This window comes from Amia ocellicauda, chromosome 15 (assembly GCF_036373705.1).
Source record: "Amia ocellicauda isolate fAmiCal2 chromosome 15, fAmiCal2.hap1, whole genome shotgun sequence".
In the NCBI taxonomy this organism is placed as follows: Eukaryota; Metazoa; Chordata; class Actinopteri; order Amiiformes; family Amiidae; genus Amia; species Amia ocellicauda.
Genome location: NC_089864.1, coordinates 5,689,824 through 5,712,120, shown reverse-complemented (window position 1 = coordinate 5,712,120; position 22,297 = coordinate 5,689,824). Strand labels below are relative to the sequence as shown.

At 43.3% G+C, this 22,297-nt stretch overlaps 2 protein-coding genes across 2 annotated transcripts; both read right to left on the bottom strand.

The window, feature by feature from the left end:
• Nucleotides 1–847: 847 nt before the first annotated feature.
• On the bottom strand, nt 848–12,888 carry slc13a1 (solute carrier family 13 member 1). Its single transcript, XM_066723768.1, has 15 exons — nt 10,794–12,888; nt 9,407–9,535; nt 8,830–8,966; nt 6,905–7,092; nt 6,270–6,306; nt 6,102–6,165; nt 5,138–5,295; nt 4,666–4,785; nt 4,276–4,374; nt 4,081–4,182; nt 3,530–3,624; nt 3,170–3,279; nt 2,692–2,853; nt 2,369–2,506; nt 848–2,240 (listed from the first exon to the last, which is right to left on the bottom strand). Exons 1-15 carry the CDS (start codon nt 10,890–10,892, stop codon nt 2,097–2,099), a joined length of 1,782 nt encoding a protein of 593 aa, XP_066579865.1. The 5' UTR covers nt 10,893–12,888; the 3' UTR covers nt 848–2,096.
• A 1,546-nt stretch (nt 12,889–14,434) lies between these two features.
• Nucleotides 14,435–21,872, bottom strand: iqub (IQ motif and ubiquitin domain containing). Its single transcript, XM_066723767.1, has 13 exons — nt 21,794–21,872; nt 21,102–21,412; nt 20,357–20,491; nt 20,034–20,201; nt 19,699–19,874; nt 19,272–19,427; nt 18,709–18,919; nt 17,925–18,100; nt 17,428–17,598; nt 17,167–17,343; nt 16,832–17,080; nt 16,530–16,715; nt 14,435–16,095 (listed from the first exon to the last, which is right to left on the bottom strand). The coding sequence occupies exons 2-13, from the start codon at nt 21,400–21,402 to the stop codon at nt 15,931–15,933; spliced, it is 2,271 nt and encodes a 756-aa protein (XP_066579864.1). The 5' UTR covers nt 21,403–21,412; nt 21,794–21,872; the 3' UTR covers nt 14,435–15,930.
• Nucleotides 21,873–22,297: the final 425 nt, after the last annotated feature.

Here is a 22,297-nt window from a genome sequence, read left to right as displayed (position 1 = left end):
AAAGCACTGGGATGCAGCCCGTTTGTATTGCAATCGGAACCACAAAGGGCACTTTTATATTAGAAAGCTGCCTTCTCCTTTTCACAGCTCTCTCCAATAAGCTCGGAGAAAAGAGGGTTGAAATCTCGGATCCGTGGAGCTTATCTTGTGTAAAAAACATGTAATGAAGGTTTCAACTTAATGATGTTTGTTCAATTGCCAATTAATGTGAGACTCATCGTGTTAAATGCATGCTTCTCCTAATGTGCAGTTTGATGGCGCTGTTTAAGTGTAATGAGCTTACACAGTGGAGGAAACACACCTCTCTTATCTGTACAGGCTGTACCGGAGATCTTAACTGTCCTGAGGTTTTGTTTATGTGTCTGGGATAGATTTCCCTCATCATCTCATCTTATTAATGTGAGGTATTTCTTCAAAAAGAGTCAACAGGTTAGAAGACACTTACGGTACCTCATCGTTTAAGTACTGTAAGCCAGATGCAAATGGGAACAGACTGTTTCTTGCTGTTGGAGTTAAATAAGTAATCGTAGGTAATAAGTAAGCTCAGAATTTAGTCTTGCTAATTATCGTTGTTCAAAACTGCCTTCTAATTGGCTTCGTGCATCTTTCCCCACAGGACAGAGTTCGGAGGTCAGAGTAGCACCAGGAAACTGGAGTCAGCGTGATTATGCATTATGCATCTAAGTGTGATGCTTGGAAAAAAGTTGAGGATATTTTAAAGGAACGTCTCAAATCCTGTCTTGACTTATTAACAGGAGAAAGAGCAGAACAGATATTTGAAATGCTAAAGCTAGGGAATCAGAAAGATGCCTTTTAGAGACTTCCAAAAAACATAATCAAACCAAAATCAAATACAAGCATCACTTTATTTGTTTAAAAACAATCAAACAAACTAGTAGGCCATGGAAATAATACCTAACATTGAAAATAAACATTATACATTAAAATAATTTACAAGCTTTGATTTAATAAATGCTAATAGGATCTAGTACTTTTTTTTTCTTGAATGCTGTACATTTATACAAATGAAAAAATATAAATACAATTTCAGTTCAGACAAATGGCACATAAGCTATTAAAATGCTTTAGTGCTAGTATGTTTGTATGTGCATGGACTCTTCAGATAGCGTGTGTACTGTGGCAATTGTTTAAAAGCTGGACGAGTCTCGGGAGTAAATCTGAAGGGACACGGTACAGTTTATTAACGTGGAGTGATACATTCCCTTAGTAAACTGCCATTGCTCAACAGGCACCATCAGCAATGCTATGTCACACTCTGGTGCCTGCTGAAATAATATGCAACACACATGAGGAAGATTTAAGACTCGTTCAAAGCTGACACGTTGAATTTAGAAACCGTTTATGAGACAACTTTTTAATCTGATTCCCGATGAAGACCAAAAACATTATAATTGACAAATGATGACAGCTCTGTATAATTCACCTAATTCTGTTACAGTCTGTTCTCACGTTCAAAATAACGTCCCAAAACCACACATTTACGCTGCTACAATACGAAATCCTGCCCGACGTGTGCGTATCATTTACTGTTAAACACAGATTTTAAGGAGGGGGGGGACTAATTCTACTGTCTTGTCTTCAGCCAATCTCAGTTCCGCCAAATTGTAAAAGAATTATTGGAAGAGAAGACATTTTTTCTACATCAGTGGGTCAAATACCAGCCCAGAGGGATACGCGTGGCGAAATAACCACAGACGGAGAAGTTTGTTTCTGCTCTGTTTTGTGCCGGGTGTTTTTCCCTCAATGGACTTATCTCTGAGGCTGTCCTCTGAGTCCCCCACCTGTCATTTAAACCTGTAACTCTCAGGTCACACGTTCAGAGTCCTCAGTACTTCACTGCTGCCTGTATAGCAATCAAACTGCGTTCGCACCCGTGCTTTTACAGAGGAGTGGCTGATGGTGCAAGGCTCAAAGGTATTTCTTTATCTTCCGTTGTTCCCTCAAGGAAAGAAATGCCAGCAGAATTTGATTTTGTTTTCCGGCTGAGGTGTCGGCTGTTGGCTTTTCAAAGTCAGGACAGCAGCCGGTGAAGCTGGACGTTGCCGGTCTGTGCGCTCAGGCGATGGGCTCGCCGCTCAAAGGCCGGTGATGTTGGAGGAGGCCGTGGGGGCGGCCCATGTGGGGTACTGGCTCAGGTGAAACAGAGGCTCTCCCCACGTGGAGATGGCCAGCATGACCACGAGAACCCCGATGACGTTGACTCCCAGGCCGGCTTTCACCTGCGGGAATAGGACAAAGTCAGGAGAGAGATGCGATGTCTCTGCGACCGCCAGGACTGATTGGGCAGATGTGTGCCAGTGGAAAATACCTTCATTTTCATTGGCTGATTGTTTGTTGGTCGACTTACCATATCAATGACATTCAGGTGTCCGTAGGTGAAGACTATGGCGTTGGGCGGGTTTGCTGCCGGCAGTAGGAAGGCAAAAGAAGTGCACAGTGTCGTGGGTATCAAGATGTACAGTGGGTTTATGTTGATGGCTTCGGCCTATCAGAGGTAGAGAAAAGATTATGTGAATGATGTCTCTATTTCTACTTTAGACGAGGTCAATCCACTCCCAAAGTAAGATCGCAAGAGTTTATATAGTCATTTTACTATTCAAAATACATCTCAGTCTCAGACTACATTGGTTTTGCTCCCTTTTTCAAAGTATAAATGCACTCCGTACTCACCAGAGGGGCCAGAATAGGAAAGAAGATTGTAATGGTGGCTGGGTTGCTGGCCACTTCGGTGACCGAGGTCACAATCAAACAGGACAGCATGACGGTCACGAACACGGGAAGGGAGCCAAGCGGAGTCAGCTGCTGGCCGACCCACACAGACAGTCCCGACTCCTGCAACGCAAAGGTGGGTGTTACACGAGAATGTGTTGTCTTGCTTTTTTGGTCCACTTTTCCATTTTAAGCTAGGTGCCAGCTCTCTCAATCAAAGGGTGTGCAATATCATAAAATAATAAAAAAGACTTCTATTTATCTATGTAGTTTTTTTAGTTTAGTTGCTATAAATATATTAGTCTTCTAGAGTAATGCAAAATCATGTATCCTTTCTTCAAAAACAAACACATAGCAGCATAACACACTTTTAACACACCAACGTGACGGAGTTTTGGGATTAATTAATTATCAGAGTTATTAATTAGTTATTAATTACCTTTGTGCCCTCGGCCAGCGCAAAACCTCCCCCCACAAGCAGGCAGATCTCCCAGGGCATGCAGGACTGGAACTCTTTCCACGTGATCAGCGTGGAGGACGAGGACACGTCTGTAAGACAAGGGCAACGCACTTTAGTCCAAGCATGTAGCTGCCATTTTAAAGCTCTGAAGTGGATGGTTATCAGTACGTGTATTTCAAGACTGAGTTGAGTGAGACAGCAGTGTCTCCCACACCCATCAGCTTTGGGTACGCCTCAACAGAGCCCTTTTTGTGAACAATGAACGGACAACTCGGAGCTAACGAGTGGCAAACCTGACACACGCAGGGTGTTTCTGAGCAGGAGAAGCCTGGCACTAACCTGAGGAATATCTGTCTGGCTTATTCGCTGGGATGATGAAGAAGAGAAGTCCGAGAAGTAGGGCGACTGACGAGTCTGTGGCATAACCCTTATATCTGTGAAAAAATATGATATATTTGTGTGATGGTGGTGGGGGTGAAGGAAATGAAGGAGAAGAAGTAGATGTTTAAATTACTGCTGCTTTCAATGCATATTGGACATCACAACTGATCTGATTTGCAAACTGAGACGACTAGTTCCTGTGTCAAAAGCAGACATTTTTTTAAAGTAGAACCGCCTGACGTTCAGGTTATGTGGGCTGAGTGTCTGAACTTCACAGTACCCTCCAGAGCACGTCCAAATCCAGTCGTATCTGCTGCGAACAGGTGTACTCAATAGAAAGAGACCAGGTATTGTATCATATGTATCCACTTACTATGCAAATGAGCCGAGGTTCTTTTATTGGATTTTAATTGCAATCCTGGTTAGCAAAAAAACAATAACTCTGTAGAGACTTTAGCCACCTGAGCACTCATCAGATAAGTGATGAATCTTGAATCTTAAAAACTTACTGCTTAAACAGAGACGACCAGCCAGGTATGAAGCCGGGATCTCTCGTGAACCAGAGCAGCGTCATGAAGATGAAAATGGTCAGCGTGACGATCTCCTGGTAGCTGCAACCCCAGAAGCAAAGCACAGTTTCAGAGCCCTTGTCGTTGGCCCCATCGACCATTTCCATATAGAATACATATCAGATCGCTCGTTACCTCAGGGGCCCCAGGTTCTTGTATTCGTTAGCAATGATTTCGGCCGAGGCCCTCTCTCTTTCTGATTTCTCTTTCCTGCAGCTCAGCAACGCCTTGAAGCTGTGAATGTGCAAGCAGATTAAAAAGATGGTTTTAATAAATGGCACCTGCTTTCACACCAGCTGGCTAGAGAGGTGCAATCAGAGCAAATTGCAGTGATACAGATATAGAATTATAACAAGGGGTGCTTTTGAATATTAAACTAAATCACCACTATATAACCTCCCCCTAATTATGCTTCTTTCTTGGCCAAACAGTAATGCAGAAATAATTGCCATGCAGTTTAAAGCAGGAATGATCTTTCTCCTCTCTCGATTATGCAGACATTAGTGTATGGACTGTTATACTTACTCTGATCCTAAGAAGACCCAGTGCAGCCAGAGCCAGGAGAACAGCAGAATGAGAACGGTGATCGGGAAGCACAAAACAAACCAGGATCCGAAGTTAATACACTGGCAGTCTGGGTAAAACCTACGGGAGGAAGTAAAGAACAATATCTCAAAAAGCATACGGAGATATCCCTGCTCAATATTCAACCTCTTGGCATCCGGATAAATTCACACCAACATCGAAGGCGGATGTGGGGAAATCTGGTCATCAAGGGCCGCTGTGCCTTCTGGTAATTGTTTATTCAGATCGTTAATTGATTAATTGAGCCAATTATGTGTCTTAATGACTTAATTAGTCAACATTTCCACACATTCAAGGTATCCAGTGATTGGGGATGTAGAGAGACCTGTAAACGTTGCAGGACTGCAAATCTCCAGGAACAGGGTTGGCCTGTCTTTCACCAGAACAAACAACCGTTTTATTTGATACTTACTGATTAAACTGCTCGGCGAAGATCAGGTTGGTGGACGTGCCAGTAATGGTGGACAGACCTCCGATGGTGGACGAGTAGGCGATACACAGCGACAAGCCCTTGCACAGCATGTGGTCCTTGCGGCTGCCGTATTTCCCTTCAGTTTGGGGAATGGGTACCTGGAGAACACAGTGAGATTCAGTCTGTTGTTATCGACTGGGATGAGGCATCATACTTCCCCCGACTGAACCTCAGAACCACAGTTGAAACAGGGTGTCGCGGGTGTTTTAAGATGATGTTAGGTTCCATTTATTATAAAACAGTATCGGGTGAATGTTCATGGTTTATTGGCATCAAGAGATTTTCCAAAACACTGGTGCGTCACCAGGCTTTCAGACACCAAACTCTGGCAGGTTCCTTCCTGCTATGATTGTCCCACATTTAAGTACCCCGAATGTCCCATATCCCAAATAAACAGTGATCTAACCTATTGAAAGCACCTGGGAGCTATAATTGCTCTTCCCTACCCTGCTTTGATTGGGCCAGACAAGTTAGAAAGATTACATGAGTCAGACAGTAAATATAACAGCTCAGTCAGGGGCAGTAGTGTCCTCTGACAGTGAGATGAGCTAATGACCTGTGTGCAACAATACCATGAGCACAATGGAAAGAAAGGTCATAGTGTGGGTGATATGTACAGTGGGGAAAGAGGAAAGTTAGTGCGTTTAAGGAAGGGAAAGAATAAATCTCTGCAAAGACACATGAATCACCCATAACCACAATCTGATTCGAAGTTATACCACTTTTGGTACATGTTTGAAATAACAAACCAAGTATGTTATCTCACACTGATAGATAAAGCCTAGTCTTGCCAGGAGATAAATTATCCTATTTTATTGTATGTGTCGTATGATGGTCATTAAAATACACATACTGTTTCAGTAAGCTCCAATAGGTCTGTGTGAAAGTTAAAGGTCACACTTACTGCGGTCTGCGGAGAGGCGTATTCGTGGTCTACAGTCACCACCACCTTATGTCCAACTTCGTTACTAATGGGAGGAGATATGAATAAATATAATTGCAATACTTTAACAAGAATCAGTCATTATCATATAAAAAAATACATCCGGGGGGAATGTTTTTTAAATATTACCTTAATATTTCCTTGCTTTTCTCAGCTTTCTCTTCATCTGGGAAAGGAATTAATTTAGCCATTAGAAATGAATGTCATCATCAAACACTATTCACTCCTGAACCCTAATGAATGAAAATAATCAATAAAATAAAGCAAGAATTTAAACTGAGGAACAGATTAAGGATTAGCCTCCAGTGTTTTAAGTATGTATTGCTATCAGCCAGTGTTAATCCAGTAATAGTGCATATAGTAATAAACAGAAAGGTATTTAATGAATACACTGTTGTTTTAGAGGAGGTTTCTTTTCCTCTGATGCATGTGAGATCCCAACCCCTGTGTCAGATGCTTTCTTGACCAGTTGAGCTCTGGATTGAACTTTTATTTGTCACCTATCTCTTCAACATTAGCAGATGGGACAGATAAGTGGCTGAGGACGGGGCTGTAACGAAAGCCACCGCATTCAGGTGTCCTCCAGGACCAGAGCTGGGAAACACTCTTGTTACAACCTTTATCCTTTCAATTGCTTCGGAGCTCTGTGTATGCCGTTCAACCTCTGTGAGGACGGTCTTTTCCTGACTAGTCAGTCCCCTGTTGTTTTAAGACAATCATTACTAGTGTGATCTAAAGTGTTGCTGTGAAAGAGAGCACGTTACCATTGAGCTGCAGGCCTTGGTTTACGATTCCATTGATCTGCGTCATCCTCACAGCGCTGACCTCCGCCTCGGCGTGCAGGATCTGCTGAATGACAGCCTCCACAATGGGCATCACCATGGCAGCTGTGGTCGTGTTGCTGAGCCACATGGAGAGGAACGCCGTGCTGACCATGAACCCCAGCATCAGCCTGGGGAAGAGACAGTGCCGCCCATGGAGGTGAGGATTAATAATCAGCATCAATTAGTGCCTCAATCAACCGCTGGCGTATATTACTGCTAGCCTTGGAAAATGCTCTGTTTGTATATGTGTATCGATGTTGTGAGTGTGACTGACTGTATGTTCAGGCCTCAATTCGTCGCTCCGTGGCACTGCCAGAGCTCAGACTTATCTGTTATAATCTTATATGTGTTATAGTACTGAAACTTGAACGTGTTTTCTTTTAGAGAATAATCCATTCCCGGTAAAAGCCTTTCTTTAAATAGCTTTTTTCACTCCTGAGGAAGAAAAGGTCAGGTCGTAATTAAAGTGAAAACTAATAAGTTCTGCTTTAATAAAAAATAAAATTAAAAACAATAGATATATATATGTAAAACTCTCCTGTAAAACTCTGACACCTGTACATTACAGGTTAATTGCCTTTTTTGTCTTTGGCGTAGGATGTCGGCTACATCTTTAAAAATACTTTGTGACATTCTAGAATTAGAATGGTTTACTCAACAACACTTTAAAATAGCATCCAATCAGTAGAACGTATGAAAAACAAATACATTGTTCTGTGCTATTTTGTTTTCTTGTTCTGTCTACTAGCAAACATGAAGCATGTAGAATCTGACACGAATCTCATTAGAAATCGAGGCTCTGTTCATAGGATTAAGACTGCACTAATCCATCAAAGAGCTACTGGCAATTAGTACTGCTGAACAGATAAATGAATAGCTAACTGTTATGTTGATAGATGTCATAAACTAATGTCATAAACAAATTTCATGCAATTTAAAGAGCTCAGTTTGACAGGGCACTGGGTACACAGTGACACAATGAACACAACCTAAAGCTTAATTTCTTCTTCCATTTGTTCAATGTTACAGATTGAGACAAACTCTGAACACCTTGCCATGTCAATTAGACACAACAGATCTAATCAGAATCACACATGCAGAGAACAATCTCAAAAATAGATGCAGTCTAGACATCTGCAGTAGTCAATTATGAGTCACGAGACAAAATAAAGTTGCTAATTAAATCCACTGTGCAATGGAACTACGCTCTCCACCAACTCCTGTCATGTGTCGATGGGAATGACAAGATCTGATGGGGATAGTGCGTCTTTTGGTTCATTACATTGAATTGAACCCGCGAATTGGTAAAGTATTGTGCAGGGATATTTCACCCAATCGTCCACTACTTTAATTTTACTGCTTATTAAAAAGCCAGATATTTGTTTGCATTTTCACCTTCATCAGGAAGAAGGAACTGAATGCAGACAAAACATTGTCTATTGTCTTTACTACAGAATCAAAAGATGTTTGCTAAAGTGGGTGATATTTGCTTCAGTGGCCCATTTTGTTGGGTTTCCTGGCTTTTTGAAGCAATGTATTAGTCTAGAAGCTTTTAAACATTGTTCTAATCAAAGGAATCCAGGATTACTGATCATTCTGTATCAAGTGATTCTATTTGACATAGTTCTAATTGGTTATCATTCCCAATTATCAGCTGTCACTATTTCACAAAAGATCATTTGAGAAGAATAGGTCACGCAGTTCATGGCCAATATTTTATGTATTGCCCTCTTTATTAGACACTTGATGTTATAGGGATTATAATAGCAATAAAAGGGTTTTTTTATCTAATCTTTCACTGGAGCTAATCTATGCAGTTAACATTTTTGTTCATATATAATCATGTCAAAAGTCTTGCATCTTACCAGCCAGGGTTCACTCCAACCAGCAAGACCAACTTCAACGCAATGCGCTTGTGCAGGTTACACTTCTCGATAGATGTGGCCAAGCAGACGACCCCCATCAGCAAGAGGTGGAAGTCCTTGAAATAGGCAGATGCAACCTAAAAAAATCACGTTCAGTTAGATTTCAGGAAGGTGTGAGTAAGTAAAGGAAGGACAGAACTCCCAGGAAATGTCTCCTTGAGGAATTGTGGACATATAGAAGCAGTAATTGCCAATAATCACAAGGTTATCAAATCATGGCTGCCTGTCTTAGATACTGATATTGCTCTGGGAGACAGCATGGCCAAAGGACCCCAGTAAAAGGTAAAATACAAGTCATGATAAAGATCAGACATTGGACCCATATGTCTGGAGACGCTGTTGTGTGATAGCGAGAGACAGTTCCCCACCAGTCCTCAGTACAGTTTCCTGGCTGAGAAACACCCACGCTGACAGGCAACCGCGGAGACGACTGTCTTAACGAGTGCGGTGGCAGGACTGGGGTGAACAGGGAGATGAGTAATTGAGTTTTGTTCTTGGTTGCTGGATTTTTTCCTACCTGAGATGACATCAAAATGCCGAACAGCGGAAACAGGAGGGCGGGAAGGAGAGCCGTCACTGCGAGAGGCATTGCTTCTGTCAGCCAGTACACGGCCATGAGGAACAGGACGAAAGCGCATTCTGCCACCTAGAAAAGCAACGAGACACAAAAGCAGGAAAACAATAAATAGATTTTGCAACAATGGACAGTGCTTTTGTGTGGTTGTTGATTTTGTTTTCATAGTCCTCAGGATTTCTTCTCCAGGATGTGTGTGACCTCAGTGTAATTCAGCTAACCACTCTGGGCAGAACGCTTCAAGTTTTTTAACACTTATGAGTCTGAACGGCTAATTATTCCTGATCACGGCACCGTTGTGCCAGAAGGGTAACAATCTTTAACTTCTCTTCACACCTGACAACTTCAAATACCAGGATTCACAATCACGTTGTCTTTTGCTGGACTTCAGCAGTTTGAACCCAATCCGCACAGATGCGTTCTAGAGCTCGTGCTTTAACAGATTCTAGAGTGGACAGCAGCAGCTGCAGTGCATTCTGGGACACGCCTGGTCACTGCCAAGCAAACTCAGGTCCCCAGCAGTTACAGGGGGGCCAGTCACCTTGTGTTTTAAAGGAGTGTGCAATGCAGGGGCCACCACTGCGTATTCTCAGAAGAGGCCTTTATCTGCAGACGTATAGCAGTCCAGATACTGTTTAATTAAGGACAGAGAGCAAGCCTTACAGAAGCAATTATCTTTCTGTCGGAAACAAATCAACTTGACTATGGACTGAAAGGTATGTTTCATAGGTTCCTTAAAGACCCCTTAAATAAATAAACTAATGAATAAGTAAATAAATGTCCTAGAAAAATATTTGTTCAGAAGAACTCTCTCTCTCTTATGGTGAAGATGTCTGCAGCTCTGTTACACTGTATACATATATATTCGCTAAATAACCTGTTCTTGCTCCCAACTGGTAAACTGAAATCCTCATACCAGTACAACAACAACAACTGTAACACAAATAATGACATGGCACAGGTATCTCTCAGAAATAATCCCCTGTGAGAATAATTTGGTTATGAAAACTACATTCCAAACCCATTCAGCAGTTTGGGTCATAATATCATTTAACAAATCAAATTTCCTTAAACAAACTCATGCTACATGCATTCACTGTCAATATGCATGGAGATGTTTGGTCAGAGAGGCTTTTAAATGGGATTAATGTATCCTTATGGATCTTCAGACACCAGCTAGGAAGTGTCCCATTGATCACTTGAGGTTCAAATGCTCCCCAGGGATGGACGGCCACTGTACAATGTCTCATGGATAAACACGCATACAGACTTAACCCCAGTGTCATTGTGTTCATGTTAAAGTCCCGTTATTAAAATGTCTTGTCCTTACTTTAGTCCTGACCAGCAGTGGCAGAGGCAGCAGCAGGAGTGGAGTGAGGACAACCACGAGGAATCGGCGCACAGCCCACAGCCTGGCGAGGAAACCCATCTCTCTGACCTGAGTCCGGCTACTGTTCCTCCTCGCCTCCTAACCCCACTAAATACTCAGCCCTGATTAATCTTTCTCTAACCTGTCACCTTTACCCATTAACTAAAAATCAGGCCCATTCCGAGTTAACAATAAATCTTTATTGTTTTAGTCTTCTGAGCGGCCGAGGAGACAAGAGCCCTTAGTGAGATTAGTGAATCACAGTGGTACAGTGTGTGTGAACTCCATTGTGCAACTCTGTGTTATCTCTGAACAAAAGGCTGTATTTATACAGTTATATATCTATATGTTACATTACAGCACCAGCAGCTTTCTTTTTTATAGGTATACAGTGTTATTTGCAATATTCCAGGTCTGTAAAACTTAAACTCTCTGCCCTCTCTATACATCAAGAACCAGCAATTAATATACTGACAGAACAAGGACTCGGAGAATCCACAGTATTACACAGAACTATTATTTACTTATTACTATTCATTCTGGATATTTCATTTATATTTACCAATGAACTGCTGGTTGAAATCATTCACCGCTGTTAGCCTGGTGTTGTCAGACACTTTCTGTGAACGGTTTACATCTCTTTTGTGCTTTTGATCTTAACCCTTTGAAGCCTGTGTTACACAAATATTTAACAGGCTCACAAAACTATTTTCTCCCCATTTTCCAAGCCTCTGCACGTTACATATATGTCAGTGTTCCATTAGGACATCGCATTAGGAAAAAAGTGTTATGTTAAAAAACTGTTTATGGTTGAAGCAAACACACAATATGTGGTAGTAAAGTCATACAAAGTTATGTTATTGCGGTCAATAGTAGGTCCTAGTAATATGTATAATAATTACAAGGTGCTAAAAAGGCTTATAGGTGATCTGAATACATGACACAAAAGTAGTGCAAATTTGCATGAAGGGTATTGAAAGGAGAAAGACTCTTTTTGTGATTGTCTGGATCCTACAGTAGAATAAACGGTTAATTGAGGATGAGTGACAGCTGCAATTAAGTAAACAGGAAGTGAAAAGAAAAAAGAACACACTGTACAAATTCCGTGGCTAACTGACGTTTCCTAAGGCAGAATCACTTTGTTCTCAAGATGTTGTGTGTGTGAGAGTGATGGATGTTTGCTTGCTAATTGTCAGAAGTTGATCATTACAAAATGTACAAGTAATGATTTGGCATCTTTTTTTAATTCCTGGAATTGGGCATCAGATAAAAAAGCAGGATCTGAATAGCTGACTCCTGGCTCAGAGCTTGCTCATAAAACCCAGGCAATTCATTGGCAATAACTGTGATGAGTAGTCTAATTGTATTAGTATAATTAATATAAAAAGATGCTACAGCGAAGGAAAATGCCTATTCTCAGAAGTCAGCACTGCCCATTGATATGAGACTTCAGAGTCTGTGTCTTTGAGTACACACTGATCATTAAACTGTTCTTCAGTAAATGTTTCATTACTTGACTAGACCATTGAGTGCCCAGGTTATGAGTTAAGAAAATGTTTGTTAAATTACCAGGAACTTCGAGGTTTACCTAGCCTTTGGCGATGTCCCGGCGCAGACCTTTGTGCTACTTCCAAGAAACCCAATGCCCTGAGTCTCAGCATATCCAGGACACAGAATAATAATAACAAAAACAGGAATCAAGAACTGGTGACCTGGCCAAAACCACATACAGCATGTTGATCAATCAGAGGGACCTCGTTCAAATGCTTTTTACTAGTTTTGGGTTTGCCAGTATTTCAATGTTTTGCTTTCTTTTCTCAGCAGCAATGATTAATTTTGTTTACAGGTCTTCCAGGCAGGGTCTCAGGCAGAAGTGAGATGACCCTTGTCCCACATATCATCTTGTAAGTGATTTAATACATTACAGGTGCTTATGTTGGATCAATGCTCTTGTTTGGGGAATGCATTTCTGACACTCATTTACTGTAAAGAATGATAACTTATTCATCTCCCTCCTGTGGGCCACAGCATTGTTCTTCTAGGAAGCAGTTATGTTACCTAACACGCACAATGGCATGGAGAACTGCTTGACCCCGACCGGATCCATTGTACTCTCAAGGAGAGCAACAAATACATAAATATTTTAATATATAGTGTCTATAGAAAGTCTATACCCGCTTTCAAAAATGTCACCTTTTGTCGCCTTATAGCCTGGAATTCACATGATTTCAGGATCAATTCAGCGGTTCCTGTAGGTTCCTCTGCTGGGTCGTGCATTTCAAAGCAAAGACCCAACCATGAGCACCAAGGAGCTTTCAACAGAATCAGGGGATGGGTATTAAAAATATCTAAGGCATTGAATACCCTGTGGAGCTGGTCAACGTGATTATTAAGTAGTGGAAGGTGTTTGGCACGACCAAGACCCTGTCTAGATCAGGCCGTCCATCCAAACTGGGTGACGGAGCAAGAAGGAGACTGATCAGAGAGGCACCAAGAGGCCAACAGCAACTTCGCAAGAGCAACAGGATTATATGGCCAAGACTGGTCAAAGAGTGCATGTGCCGACAATATCCCAGGCACTCCACAAATCTGGCAGTCAAGAAAGCCCACCTTGAATCCCATTTGAAGTTTGCAAAAACAAACAAACACAAAAACAGGGGAAAAACATTTGTTGGCCAGACAAAATTAAATGGACATTTCTTCAAAAGCATGGTGGTGCAGCGTCGTGTTATGGCGATGTTTCTCATTGGCAGAAACTGGGGTATGTGGCAGGATAGAGCAGAAATTAATGGAAAAAAGTACAGAAAAGTCCTCGAGTAAAACTTGCTGCCTAAAACGACCCGAAACATGCCGCCAAAACTACACTGGAGTGACTACAGAACAAAAAGCTATATGCAGTTCGAATCGCAAATGGGGAGGTCCAACCCACACCACCTACACAAATATATATGTACTTATATGTATGTGTGTGTGTGTGTGTGTGTGTGTGTGTGTGTGTGTGTGTGTGTGTGTGTGTGTGTGTTCTGTCATCACAAAAATTGATAACTATTTCAAAAAGATCACAAAGTCCTGCAGGTTATTTACTAACTTATTCATCCCATTTCTATTTGTTTCCCCAAAACATCATCATTACTCAGCACTTGTGAAGACTGCAGTGACTAGTATTACGTCTTCCACACAGCTATGACTAGGAAACCTGGGAACCTGTTAACTGTAGCAATGATTCATCTACAATATTGCCAATAAAATTAAGTTTAACATAATTTCTCACTTCATGTAGGACATAAATGGTATCATTACATACATATATACATAAAGGAAGGAACTTTGACCAGGAGAGGAAAAAATAACAGAGCGAAGTGGATGAAATGTGAGCTGGCAGAGGAATTAGTCTGCTTTTGTTCTGGCAACTACTAAAACAAAATCAATATCGTGCCTGATGAATCTGTGAAGAAAGCCCCCCTCTCTCAGTTATGTAATAACAGCGATACCTGAAACCTAATTAATAATCTATTCCAATTAGTTTTATCAGCTGTATGCCAATCTAAAATATATGGATACATTCACTATAACACAGCACAATAAAACAAAGCAGTAACAGCTACCTTAAACTGAACTTTAATAGAGTTATATCATTTATTCTAGAGTTAAAGTTCAAATAGAGATTAAAGTTGGTGATTAGGAGTGATATTTATTAACACAGACGTCCAACGGGACTGTGACGATCAGTACTGTACTTCACTGTCTTGAGGAGGAACGATATCTACTAACAGTTGTATACCTTGGGGGAACAGAAGTTGTATATTTGTTGATCCACTGTGGGATGTGGGTCTCCCCAAGACGTTTCCACGGCCATTTTAACATCTTCACTTTGTTCTCCGATCTTTTCTTTTATTCCAACCACAGTTTTCAATGATGCTGCCTTGTGTTGTTTGGCATCTCTGTGTCATTTTGCATTTAATGTCTATGCATTATCTTGGATGGATAAAAGAAACATAAGAAAGTGTCCTATCGAGAGGAGGCCATTCGCCCCATCGTGCTTGATTGGTGTCCATTAATAACTAAGTGATCCAAGGATCCTATCCAGTCTGTTTTTAAATGTTCCCAAATTGTCTCTTCAGCCACATCGCTGGGGAGTTTGTTCAGATTGTGACGCCTCTCTGTGAAGAAGTGTCTTTTTGGAGATATATGTGTTGTACTACATTCAGTGGTATTTTTCTGTAGCTTTTTGTGCACCCTAGATGTTTTAAAAGAGCAAACAAGATGCATGACAAAATATGAGACAGCCATCCAGTGATGCTCCATTCAGCTTCGTTTTCGTTTGGTCCAGTCAGTGTAAAATCCTTTGATTCACATTAGCCTTCACACCCCGTTACACAATTCATATATCCCTTCCCTAGACAGAAACCCATTTTAGTGCCACAGTTTTATTTGTATTTATTGCAATGTAACGCAATAACATTGTATTAGATCTAAGTATGGCTTCATTATGAGATTATATTGCCTTATTTTGCAATAATTGCATTATAATGAGATTATTGCATGAAGTGACCTATTGCTTTGTAATGTTGCATGTTTCATAATCGTACGGTTCATTAGTGAGGCGTTTGGGCTGCGGGTTTCAATTAACTCCTTTCACTCACAGGAACAAACCGACACTTTCAGCACACTTTACTTCTCGTTCTCCTCTTTCCAGGTCTAATGACTGGGCAAACTGGGGATGTATCACTGCACTGAACAGTGTGACACATTGTCAAACTGATGAACTGTAATCAAGGACGGACTAAGCCTAGTAGTTTTAAGAACACGTTCCACTCTACAGAACTCAGTGGGTTAGGTCTCAGTAGGACAGATCTAAAACTTGATATTTGATTTTGTTAATTTGTTCATTATTTCCAGCCAATGTGCATTTTGTAATTGAACATCGTTTATGGTGTGTGCTGCAGAAATGATATTATTGTTACAAACGCAGGAATCAAGGGTATAACACATAAGACAAACCTCAGGGGAAAAGAAATGTAACAAATCCATTCACCCACTCCTATGATCATCCTGGCGGCCATCGCAGACAGACAGCGGCACTCAGTGGTGGGGGCTGCTACGCCTGTGTCACCGTGTTACCTGGCTGAGTCACTAAAAGGGTGCGCTGAGAGCGGGACTCCTGACTGCATAAGAACTGAGCCATGGCTGGGATCTGGGAGAAGTGTTTCTTCGCCAAAGTGTGCTTATGCTTGATCTGACGGATGAACACAACCCCATAGGCCTGCCCAGAGTAGAAAGAGAGATAGAGAGAGAGAGGGAGAGAGAGGAAAAAAAGATAGGTATTACTGAGTGTAATCAAGATGTCTACAATCCGTCACCGTGCCTCTGTCAAGTCACGTTTGGCCATCAATAGCACTAATAAAAGGCACAATATTATAAAGACAATGTAAACTGACTAAGGGAAATGGATATTATCTGTGAAAGTGCCAAACATCGTTTAATCAAGCATGTGCCAAGCAATAATATGAAAGACCTTCGGATACACATCTGAGCTGAGAATGACACCTGCTGGCCAAATGTACAAATTAAACAAATATATTGAAAAAAAACTTGGAATGGGAGAGACTGTCCATAAAAGTCATCCCCTATCTGCTAATGGTGTCCCTCTTCTCAATGCTATGTCACAGCCTTTTTCCTGCGAGGGAGGTGCGGTACCTGCTCGGTCTGGTCCAGTTTGGCGTGGGCCACGGCCTCATCCTTGGTCAGCAGGATGCAGTTCCAGGGGGCCCATTCGCAGTGCCGGTCCCAGCGGGCGAGGACGAGGTCATGCAGGTCGTCGCACGCGCTCAGAGCGGACTGGCGGCCCCAGATCACGTCCACCAGGTACTGCAGGTCCTGCTCCTACCACGAGATCAGGGTACACACGGGAATGGGTCGTGGCAGCAAATCGGTTTTCACGGCGGGCGAGATCGACCCTCGCTTCTCTTTTCATATCGGGGAGGCGTTCTGTAAGTTACCTGCAGTAAGAAAGCGATGCTGTTGCGTTTGTCGGACTGGGCCTCTCCGTCGCGCAGCAGTCGGAGGATGGTTCTGTACTGGGAGAAGTCCTCTCGGCGCCGCGCCTCATTGTCCAGGCGGTCGCACTGCCGACAGCGCCCTACCGAGCGCGATGTCGCTGTCAGAGAGAAGGATGAGGAGGGGAGGTAGCTCTTGCATCCCGGGCAGAAGTGGATGTTCTTCCGTAGCTGTGCCGGATCCTGGGGAACCTGGGGAGGAAGATTAAACTGGAGAACCGGAGCACTGCATTGCTGCCGAGAAGAATGATCTGAAATGTAAAGACTCTGTGGATTACCTTGAGGAGCCTGGTCACCTCGGGGTTAAAGGTCGGCGTTTTAATAAACTGCAGGAACAGCGTGGAAATCCTCTTTCTGAGCCCTTCCAGATTAGTGTCCTTGACTCCTCTTGTTAAAAGATCAGCCTCCCTGTCGATCAGCTCCACTATGTCCCGAGTCAGCTTGCAGTCGTGCTCCTGAAACAGAAACAGAGCAGAGGCGTCAGCGGCGGCCCTGGCGCGTCACTGTGCGACGCACTCGAGTCAGAGAAGAGACGGTACCTTGACTGTGTGTTTCAATGTGAGGAGGACATCGAGTCTTTCGTCTCGGGCGAGATGCTTCATGTTGATGCTGGCGTAGAGGTCTCGTAGCTCCCGGGCTCGGATCGTGTACTGCGTGTCCATTTCCGTGATCTTTCCGTCAAATGCCTTCCACTTCTTCGGCTCCGCACACTGAGATATCGCACAAGGAACATACAGAGCACAGGCACGCATGAGGAACACCTTTATAAAACGTTAAGAGCTCAGTAAAACAATCAGGTTTGGAAAGTGCCTCCCCCAGACTGAACTGGTTCTGATTTTGGCTGCTCTTTTGTTAAAAATATGAAACCTCAGCCCATATTAAGTAGAATATATATCACCAAAAATAGACTATTTGTGCTCTTCACAGGTTAGACTAAACCCCACAGGCGTACTCCAGGACAAGGCCCAGAACTGGGAACGGCTGGTGTAGTGAATAATCAATCTCACTTTCAAGGCCACCGTGGACTCAGACTGACCTTTTCCAGGAAGGCCTGCACAGACTTCTTGCTGTTCTCCTCTCCTGCAGCCACCCTGTGTCTCCCGATGGAGGCGATGAGCTGCGTCTCCTGCTCCAGCAGCGCACACAACGCTGCCTTCCGCTCCGGGCCCGAGAGCATGGCATTGATGCGCTCCTCCTCTTCCCGCCGCCACTCTGAACACACGCACACAGACACTCGCTGAACATCACCAAAACACAGCAGAGCTCCTTCCTTCAAGTACCAACACCAGAGGCCTTTCGGTTGCATGTTTAGAAAGTCTAATATCTAATAACCAATTTTTGATTTGCACGCTAAACATCTCAATGTTTAAGCTGATGGATGCTCACCAGACAGTCTACTGATCAAAACAAGACCGTCTGTCAGTGTGGTGACGCATAAAGCTGCGATGCACCCGCGGAGTCTCACTTCTCGAAAGACTAGATCGCGAGGTGGATTTGTAAGTATTATTATTTGGTTATTTGTGTTATTTCAGCTACAGTTTTGTTTGGCCACTTGGGTATGTGTTTGCACAGCACCTAGACGCCACTCACACACACCATGGTGCAGTGGGTTCTGTTTGTCCTATCAACACACAAATCGGTACAGATGTTGTGTTGACGCCACGTGTGTTAGTCCACTCTATGTTCTGAGCTTATGCAAGCGATTTCCTTTCAAATGATACCATCCATATGCATGTGATGTACAATTGACAAAGTTAGGGCCTTTTTGAAATTTGGGACGGTCCTTTTAGTCCCTTTAGCTTTTAAACTACACCACCTACTCTCTAATGCATGGTAGAGCAGGTCAAAGTCCTCTTTGGTCTTTGGGTTCATCCTTCTCTCGTACTCCCCCCGCAGGCGGTCCTCTTTCTCCTTCCTCTTCCTGATCTCCTCCTGCTCGAGCCACTCCAGGTGACGATCCCTGTCCCGCCTCAGCCCCTCGGTCAGTCTCTTGGCCTGCCACCGCCTGGTGTAAGTCTGTATGACAATCACCTTAGCAAGAAAAAAAAAGGAATCAAAATGGCACCGGAGCACCGAGCACAACAGACTTGAATTGCAAAGTAGAAAAGCTTGACATCACTTAGAAGTTCATTAAAAACGAATAATCTGTATTAAAATGGGTTTAAGCATGTCTGTACAGCCATTGAATAAAGATATAGAGCCACTTTTTAATCTATTCTCAAATGTTCCTAGGATATTCCTAGGAAATAAACTAAAAGCATTACAAAGCACGTGCCTCTACACTTGCAGAGTTAGCAGTCTCTAAAGCATGCATATCAAGACATAATAAAGACCCCAACGCATTTATTTTACAGCAAAAGCAAAGCAAACCTAAGACACTCACTGCCTTCAGTCTCTGGGCGTGATGTTCGTCCGCCGTCACATATCCTTTCGGTTCTATTAGCCTGTCCGTCACATCTGACACATAGCACCCTATCTTGGTCATCTGTGTGGATGTTGTGTTAGTGACCTGCTGCGACTGGCTCTTCTGCACGACAGTCTAAACAAATAAACAAGTAAACACGTATGTACCGGATCACATGCATGTTCATCTTGTCATGTGCAATGAGAGCCAAACACATTTACAGCTACACAGCCACTCAGGCTAGGAAAGCAGTTGCACACTGCAGTCAGTCCTGACACTTTGATGGCTTACGATTGCCATAACATGGTTGTATTGATTTTGAAGCAACCCAATTATTATTATTATTATTATTATTATTATTATTATTATTATTATTATTATTAAATAACGAGGGAAAGTCAGATACCTGCGTGTCCCTACAGAACTTTTCAACCCCACTGTCAGGCCTTCTTTTGGGCAGCGTCTGTACGGCTGCATGGTGAAACTCCTGCCCTGTAGTTTTGTGCTGATATCCACCCAGAAAGGGCTTACGATGAGTGCTTCTCTCAATCTCCACAACCACGTCCTGAAATGCGTCCGCACCTGGAAGCACAGCACAGAATTGTATAAAGAATAGTGCAGTCCTCCTTCGTTACAGTCCCTAGTCTGGGAGAAGCCTTGAAATATCCAGTGAGAGAGAGAGAGAGAGAGAGAGAGAGAACTGTCTGCATAACAAAGAATCCTCAGAAACAGAGTTGTTACCTGTCTGAACCCTCACAGCTATGACGTCAGGCATGTTGTACTCCTGCTGGGGTTTGATTGGCTTGATGGGGAAGTTCTCGGGGTCGTTGGAAGACATCTCCAACTGGATGGTGCCGTGAGGCTGCACTCCGAGGTTGATCAGGGTTTCGGGATCCTCGACAGCCTTCCCTGGAGGAGCCGGTGGGACAGAAAATAAATCCCTGTTCATAACCAGCCAAAGCCAAGCTCATCCGACAGACAAACCATTCACTCATCGAAAGGAATGGCACTGGACACGCGCACAGGAATAAGTTCACGACTTCTCATCTGAATCGTGATCTCACCCTCAAACGATATGTGAATCACGCTGGCTGGGATTTTGAGTTCGCTGGCGAAGTGCTCCCTCAGACCCCCGGCTGACGTGGAGATCGCAAACGCCATGGTCCACACGTGGCCCTCGGGGAGGAGGATGATTTTAACTGAATAAGACACACAACCAGCAGTCAGAACACGGGCAACTCCAATCACAGCCGAACCCTGACCGTTTGGGACGGGTGTACAGTAGTATATTACACAAGGGGACAGTGTCCAGTTATGTACAACTACTTAAGTCCATTGATATATATACTCTTTATTATTTTCCCTCATTGTATGTGGTATTTTCCTTTGCACTTCTGTAAATGTCACTTCCTTTATGTCAGAATGTAGCAACAGTTGCATTGTGTGTGTGTGTGTGTGTATTGTGTGTGCATTGTGTGTGCGTATGTGTGTGTGTGTATGTGTGTGTGTGCATGTGTGTGTGCATTGTGTGTGTGTGTGTGTATGTGTGTGCATTGTGTGTGTGCATTACGTGTGTGTGTGTATTGTGTGTGTGTGTATGTGTGTGTGTGCATGTGTGTGCATTGTGTGTGTGTGTGCATTGCGTGTGTGTGTGTATTGTGTGTGTGTGTATGTGTGTGTGTGCATGTGTGTGCATTGTGTGTGTGTGTGTGTGTGCATTGCGTGTGTGTGCGCATTGTGTGTGTGTGTGCATGTGTGTATATGTGTGCATGTGTGTATATGTGTGCATGCGTGTGTAAACTTACACACCTGTTGCTGTAATTTTTCCAGTCAGGACAGAGTCTACCACCTCGTTGTCCACTGTATGGACATCTGCCGGACTCGCACCCTGCTCCGGGGGCCGGTCCATCTGAGCGGCGCTGTGTCCGGGGGCCGGGGGGCCCGGGTTGTCCTCTTCCTCCGGCGTCTGCTGGGAACGAGTGTGCGCAGCGGGGGGCGCGTCGGCAGGCGGCCCGGCAGGTCCCTCCTCGGCCGCTGGGCTCTGCTCTCCCTCCGGCCGGACACCTGCAGCCGCCCGGGGCTCCGGGGTGACAGTGTTTCCGTCAGACATCCTCTGATCACTAACACATAAAGAAAGGATAAGCAGGACAGCTAGTCGTGCATGTATGTGTCCACGCCGTGTCCCACAGTAAACGCAGACACGCACACACACACAGTGAACAGCCACATACACGGCAATGCAGCATTTAAATGATGCCCAGCTGACCATGGGGCTCATTTTCATTCAACTGTACAAAAAGCAAACGGACTTCAAAGGTTTTCAGATTTTACACGTTGAGAACAAGTTTCGATGACAACATATTGTTTCTCTTGTTTGAAACATACAAGTTTACTTTACCGCATGGTTTTGCAGCTACAGCAACATATCTGCTCTTTGCATTAACTATTGATATTCAAGATGTAGGTTTTTTTCAAATAAGCCTCAGAATCGATACAGTTACCTCGCAGTGGAAACAGTTTCTTCCTCCGACACATTAGTGTTACTTGTAACCGCGATTGTTGTGTCTCTGCCATGGAGACGGTCACATGACTGCTGGCTTTAGCGCAGAGAAACAGCCCCACTGCGCCCCTAGCGGACACCCGGGCAGGGCTCGGGAGATCCACAAATACAGATTTAAACAAACTTCCAATGGTTCATTTTGAATGGTTTTCTTGCATTTTTTAAGTGTATTCATTTTCAAAAGAGACAACACAGCCACAGAACACAAAACTGTGCAAACAGTTGTATATAACAAGTTTGATCATGCTAGTAGTGATCATTTGTAAAAGTCTGTGTGCATTTGTTCGGGGGCATGCTGAATTAAATAACTGTTTTTACAAATCACATGCACTCACAAATGAGGCTCAGTCAGGTAAGCAGATGAGATGCCACTGCAAGGCTGAGTTCAATAGGGAATCCGTTACTTTCTAATAGTAATACCAAAGGCTATTGCTGTTGGAATTAA